This window comes from Xyrauchen texanus, chromosome 32 (assembly GCF_025860055.1).
Source record: "Xyrauchen texanus isolate HMW12.3.18 chromosome 32, RBS_HiC_50CHRs, whole genome shotgun sequence".
NCBI lineage: Eukaryota > Metazoa > Chordata > Actinopteri > Cypriniformes > Catostomidae > Xyrauchen > Xyrauchen texanus.
In genome coordinates, this window is record NC_068307.1 from 800,001 (window position 1) to 807,307 (window position 7,307).

Genomic DNA, 7,307 nt, shown 5'->3' on the forward strand with positions numbered 1-7,307 from the left:
GTGTTTTTAGGCACATTGGCACCAGACTCCGTCACGAGTGGACCTGATCTTCTTAATTAACAATCTGGACTCCGAACAGACAACGATGTGCCAGTGTTACTCTGCCATCCTTGTGCTCTGCTTACACATGGTACGTGCTTCAAAACAATCCTTAATTCTAATTAAAACGGCATTTTTATATACAAAGTCAAAATGACTGAGATTGATTATTATTTGACATATTTGAGTTATTCCTTCTGTCGATTAGATTGACATTTCATTATTTACGATTATCGAAATGCTCTTCGAAAAGTGAGATTTTACATAATCTGTTCATGCATCTGTTATATGCAGTAATAACGTCTCATTTCCGCTGTAAATCTTTAGTAAATAATCCATCTTAAGTTTCATTTATTTCTCATGGGAGAACAAAACATGTCTGTATATATTCATGTGAATGCACAGAGGTTCATTTAAGGTTTTAACCCACAAGCCAGTTTAAGATGAAATAAAATCCCGTGTGATTGTTTGGTGTTAAATCCCGTCTCATGGGACTGTTTCGACTGTAATAAAATGTATATACGGCGGATTAGGAGCAAGTCCCAAATCTCATGACATTGAAATGGAGTATTAATTATTACAAAATAAATGAATCCTTTTCAACAGAAAGAGGATTTACGTCCGAGCACAATTATTCTGTTTCTGCTCTGATTATTTTATTTTTGGGCACTGATGAAAAGTTAGATAAAGGCAAAACAATCACGGCATGCCAATAATTCAGGGAATCACAACGGGGGGCGCCTAAGGTGCATTTTTGTGTCCTTATGTGGGCTGTGAGACCATACGAACACCGAGCATAGAATTACACACTATACAGAATAAATGTGTGTTTTGGAGATATTTAGCAGTTTCCGTTCTCATTCACCACGTCTTTTGAAGGGCTCCAGGATTAATGATGCATGTCTCCTAAATGTCTATTGTGTTTTTCGTTATCTCTGGAAATGAAAGAGAATCGCTGGAGAAAAGCTCAGGAGCCTAATCAGCCTTTTGGCACATACATGTCAAGTGTGAACGCTTATGAGATGTTCTGAAGGAAGACGGAGAGAACGAGAGTAGGGCAGCTCCGCCTCTGTTCTTTCCTGGGACGTTTTCTGTTCTTTCATATTTCACCATCCCATGCATGGCTCTGGACGGCACTAAAGATGTATTCTGTCAGTCGTGTACTTTGTGTCTGATGCAGCTCTTAGTGTCTCATCCTTGTTATGTTTTGATTATTGATGTCTGGTGATGCATCTCCTTTGAGTGCTTATACATACGCTCAATTGACTTCATGTTGTTGTGTATAATTCTACATTTTAAAGGAATAGTTCACCAAGAAATGATCATTCTCTCGTCCTTTACTCACCCATATGCCATCGTATGACTTTCTTTCTTCTGTGGGACTCAAATGAAGATTTTTTGGCCATACAAGTCAATGGGGCTTCAATAAGGCATCATAAAGTTAATCCATAGGACTCCAGTGTTTTAATCTATGTCTTCTGAAGCATTTAAAGGGAACGTTAGGAAGTGTAATCGAGCTTCAAATCATGATCGCACTAATGACAGTGGGCTAAAGCACATAACCGGTAATCAGAAGGTTTCTGGTTTGAGCCCCACATCCACCATCATTGTGTCCTTGAGTAAGACACTTAACTCCAGGTTGCTCCGGGGGGATTGTCCCTGTAATAAGTGCACATAACTGGTAAACTGGTAATCAGGAGGTTGCTGGTTCAATCCCCACAGTCACCACCATTGTGTCCTTGAGCAAGACACTTAACTCCAGGTTGCTCCGGGGGGATTGTCCCTGTAATAAGTGCACATAACTGGTAAACTGGTCATCAGGAGGTTGCTGGTTGGATCCCCACAGTCACCACCATTGTGTCCTTGAGTAAGACACTTAACTCCAGGTTGCTCCGGGGGGATTGTCCCTGTAATAAGTGCACATAACTGGTAAACTGGTAATCAGGAGGTTGCTGGTTTGATCCCCACAGTCACCACCATTGTGTCCTTGAGGAAGACACTTAACTCCAGGTTGCTCCGGGGGGATTGTCCCTGTAATAAGTGCTCTGTATAATACATTGGTACTCAGAAGGTTGCTGGTTCGATCCCCACAGTCACCACCATTGTGTCCTTGAGTAAGACACTTAACTCCAGGTTGCTCCGGGGGGATTGTCCCTGTAATAAGTGCACATAACTGGTAATCTGGTAATCAGAAGGTTGCTGGTTCGATCCCCACAGTCACCACCATTGTGTCCTTGAGTAAGACACTTAACTCCAGGTTGTTCCGGGGGGATTGTCCCTGTAATAAGTGCACATAACTGGTAATCTGGTAATCAGAAGGTTGCTGGTTCGATCCCCACAGTCACCACCATTGTGTCCTTGAGCAAGACACTTAACTCCAGGTTGCTCCGGGGGGATTGTCCCTGTAATAAGTGCACATAACTGGTAAACTGGTCATCAGGAGGTTGCTGGTTGGATCCCCACAGTCACCACCATTGTGTCCTTGAGTAAGACACTTAACTCCAGGTTGCTCCGGGGGGATTGTCCCTGTAATAAGTGCACATAACTGGTAAACTGGTAATCAGGAGGTTGCTGGTTTGATCCCCACAGTCACCACCATTGTGTCCTTGAGGAAGACACTTAACTCCAGGTTGCTCCGGGGGGATTGTCCCTGTAATAAGTGCTCTGTATAATACATTGGTACTCAGAAGGTTGCTGGTTTGATCCCCACAGCCACCACCATTGTGTCCTTGAGTAAGACACTTAACTCCAGGTTGCTCCGGGGGGATTGTCCCTGTAATAAGTGCACATAACTGGTAATCTGGTAATCAGAAGGTTGCTGGTTCGATCCCCACAGTCACCACCATTGTGTCCTTGAGTAAGACACTTAACTCCAGGTTGTTCCGGGGGGATTGTCCCTGTAATAAGTGCTCTGTCACTTTGGATAAAAGCATCTGCCAAATGCATAAATGTAAATGTAAATATGAGTCTGCAGACAGATCATATCACTTCCAAAGACATGGATTAAACCTCTGGATGACTTTTACGTCCTTTTTTGAGCTTGAAAGTGTTTGAACCACATTGACTTGTATTGTATGGATATAAACGCATCATATCTCCATCAAAATATCTTCATTTGTGTTCTGCAGAAGAAAGTCATATGTAATACCAATTTACCATAAATTAAAGGAATATTCCGGGTTCAATACAAGTTAAGCTCAATCGACAGCATTTGTGGCATAATGTTAAAACATAAAAATGACAATTTACACAACTTTACAGCTCAAATAATACTCAATTTTAACAGAAAAATTAATGTAAATGCTTTTATAAAATTATAAGCTTCACATTTCTGCCTTTAAACCCTCTTGAGACCCTTTTTATTTTTATTTGTAACTAGTAGCACCTAATAAACAAGCAAAAAAATAAATAAATCTAGAACTTCTAGTGGCACTACATTATAAGATTTTAAATATTATCAAGCCATAATTAAGTCTGATTTTTTTTTAACATTTATTTATCAGATTGTTTCTGATGTGTCCAGGAGTGTTGATTATTCATGTTTATGAGACATCACATCATAAATGATCATAATTAATTCAGATGTCCAGCATCATCCAATCACTGTCAATCATGTTCAAATAAAATGATCCATTATAAATGTTGAATCTATGAACTGATGATCATTGAGTGTCCAAACATCATCTGCAGCCTGAAACTGAACTTTTGATCAGATTTTAGGAGTGAACGCACTTAACTGCATAGAGAGCTATAGGATGCTCCCTTGCTCCCTATTTAGTGATTGACTTAACCTCCAGTGTGCTGTCTGTCTGCACTGGTCTTAGAACAGTTATAGAGAGATATAGGATGCTCCCTTGCTCCCTATTTAGTGCATGACTTAACCTCCAGTGTGCTGTCTGTCTGCACTGGTCTCAGAACAGTTATAGGAGAGCTATAGGATGCTCCCTTGCTCCCTATTTAGTGCATGACTTAACCTCCAGTGTGCTGTCTGTCTGCACTGGTCTCAGAACAGTTATAGGAGAGATATAGGATGCTCCCTTGCTCCCTATTTAGTGCACGACTTAACCTCCAGTGTGCTGTCTGTCTGCACTGGTCTCAGAACAGTTATAGGAGAGATATAGGATGCTCCCTTGCTCCCTATTTAGTGCACGACTCAACCTCCAGTGTGCTGTCTGTCTGCACTGGTCTCAGAACAGTTATAGAGGGCTATAGGATGCTCCCTTGCTCCCTATTTAGTGCATGACTTAACCTCCAGTGTGCTGTCTATCTGCACTGGTCTCAGAACAGTTATAGAGAGCTATAGGATGCTCCCTTGCTCCCTATTTAGTGAATGACTTAACCTCCAGTGTGCTGTCTGTCTGCACTGGTCTCAGAACAGTTATAGGAGAGCTATAGGATGCTCCCTTGCTCACTATTTAGTGCATGACTTAACCTCCAGTGTGCTGTCTGTCTGCACTGGTCTCAGAACAGTTATAGGAGAGCTATAGGACGCTCCCTTGCTCCCTATTTAGTGAATGACTTAACCTCCAGTGTGCTGTCTGTCTGCACTGGTCTCAGAACAGTTATAGGAGAGCTATAGGACGCTCCCTTGCTCTCTATTTAGTGCATGACTTAACCTCCAGTGTGCTGTCTGTCTGCACTGGTCTCAGAACAGTTATAGGAGAGCTATAGGATGCTCCCTTGCTCCCTATTTAGTGCATGACTTAACCTCCAGTGTGCTGTCTGTCTGCACTGGTCTCAGAACAGTTTGAAATGCACCTTATTTTCATCATAACTCCATATAAAGCCTCTGAAAGACACATTTTCCAGATTTTGGTGTAATAGTACACATTGAATATAGGATATTTTAAGGAGAAATGAGCCAATAGTCCACGTATGTGGTCATTGTGTTTAACAGCGTGCCGTTTCACTATAAATCAATGAAATTTAAGAAATGTCATATCAGATGAAACTAGAGACTTTAATCTTTTGACTCAAACAGGTTTCAGTGTAAAGACTTAATCAGGTTTCTTACCAGATGTAGTTTTGTTGGCGTTTCTCCCAAAGACAAACTCCGCTGTGATCAGCGCCATGTTGTTTGATCAAGTTTAACCCTTTACTGACAGCACAGAGTCTCCTCAGTTTAAATTAAATCAAATTATGCATGCCCTTTAGCGAAGCCAAAACGTAATGTCCATGCATGTGGACGTGGGATCTCAAGAGGTAAAAGCCGACAAAAATTAGCCTCATTCATTTGCATTCTAAGTGTCTCACTGTATCCTCGATTTTAGTTTTTTTTAAAGGAGGAACGAGGCAAAAATAATTTTGTGGTAAACAATATTATAACACACATGCTGTTGATTGAGCTTCATTTATATTGAGGCTAGAATATTCCTTTAAAACCTGAAAGCCTATTAAAAACTTTCCCTAAATCGAAATATTTTTATGCATAAGATTTGTCAGACGCCGTTATCCAAATGACTTGCAGTGCATCAAAGATTCACACTTTGTCAGTCTGTGTTTCCCGGGAATTGAACCCTTGACCTTGCTGGTGCTATGCTCAACCATTGTAAACTATTTAATATGATTATGACCGGATTAGATCTTTCTGTTTTGCTAAAAACATCTACAGCGCCTTCAGTGAACGGTTCTCTCTCTGCTTTTGTCTTTGAAGGTGACATGTGGAGCGGAGCTCCGAGCAGCGGTGTCTCCTCTGGGTTTGAGTGAGAGTGAACAGGAGGAAATCGTCTCCCCTCACGACTCTCGTTCAGGGATTCTCAAATCTCTGCGGCTTTTCTCCCACCCGTCCCAATCTAACCCTGGTGCGCTGGATCTGTGGGCGTGGTTATCCAACCACAGTGACACCGAGGGAACCCTCTCAAGGGCCAAACGTCGTCCCTATGTGAAAACAGGCAAGTTTAAGAAGATGTTCGGTTGGGGCGACTTCCATTCCAATATCAAAACGGTAAAGCTGAACCTTCTGATCACTGGGAAAATCGTCGACCACGGCAACGGAACCTTCAGCGTCTATTTCCGGCACAATTCCACCGGCCTGGGCAATGTGTCCGTCAGTTTGGTCCCGCCCTCCAAGGCCGTCAATTTTGAGATCACTGAACAGGAAACGATTGACGTACCCAAAGACAGTAAGGTCTTCAACTGTCGCGTGGAATACGAGAAGACGGACCGCAGTAAGAGGACGTCGATTTGTAGTGACTTCCCGAACCGGGTTTGCCTCCAGGAACAGACCCAGAGCCACGTGTCCTGGCTTTGCTCCAAGCCCTTTAAGGTCATCTGCATCTACATTGACTTCTTCAGTGCAGACTACAAGTTGGTCCAGAAGGTCTGCCCAGACTACAACTACCACAGTGACACTCCCTACACCTCTGGGGGATAGCCCCGCCGTACCCGAGGTGTCATCTCCTTGTTGTTTCTGTCTCGCTAGTCTTGCAAAGCTTGCAATGGAAGCAAGCTCAGATGAGGAACCAACATGTCCTGTCCTTCTCCTGGGCCAAAACTCACACATCTTCAGTTTGCACAGTGACCCCCGACCCTTGTGATGTCATCAGTGTGAAGTTTCAAATAGGCTGGGATTTATAAAAATGTACTGCCTTCATTTGTGACCCCCCCCCCCGTTTTCTGTTTACAGAAACACAATGTCAGTCACTAAGATTAATGTTGAAGCCATAATGAGCTGCTCTGCTGTCTGTTCTTTCCGTATTTACTTTCCGTTATTAAAATGTTGCTTGACAAGTCCAATCTCTGCCAAACTTTATTACAGAATGATCTTAAAAGCACCCGAGTACCTCTGGGACTACCAGTGTTTGTTAAAACCGTAAACTGAACATGCCATTATGCCAGTTTAACCCCCCCGTTGTTTCTTTAGGATGAAGACGCGGATGACAGACACGACGATGTTAGTGTCCGGGTAACTTATGGCTCGATGTACACGGCTTTTGTGGATTTGCGGCACGCTGGCTTTAATCTCAGTTTAAGTCGTCTCCAGATGTTTCAAGAATGAAAGAAGTGGAAGATTTAGACTTTATTCAGGTGATTCCTGAGGCACTAAAGCGACAGAATATGGGGAGGTTCCAACAACATGTGTGTTGATTAGTGATGCATGTTTTGGTTTTAATACAAGTTAAACTCAATCGACAGCATTTGTGGCATGATGTTGAGTACCACCAAAATTAAAAAATTTCTTTTCTTAAACCCCCCCCCCCCCCACAAATCTGTGTTCCAATGGAAGTTCAGTTTAATTGTTACTTGTTCAGTTCATTAAAATAAAGCAA

General features: G+C 42.3%; 1 protein-coding gene across 2 annotated transcripts in view; it reads left to right on the forward strand.

Moving 5' to 3' along the window:
* nxph2b (neurexophilin 2b) overlaps positions 1-7,307 on the forward strand; it is an 8,707-nt gene extending 1,400 nt beyond the window's left edge. The window contains exons 1-2 of one of the 2 annotated variants that reach the window (XM_052101639.1): positions 1-130; positions 5,693-7,307. The exon at positions 1-130 is cut by the window's left edge and continues 1,400 nt beyond it. In XM_052101639.1, the coding sequence (XP_051957599.1) occupies positions 86-130; positions 5,693-6,412 (765 nt within the window). In that variant the 5' untranslated portion in view covers positions 1-85 and the 3' untranslated portion in view covers positions 6,413-7,307. The remainder of the gene's footprint in view (positions 131-5,692) is intronic. The other variant, XM_052101640.1, reaches the window with a different exon arrangement.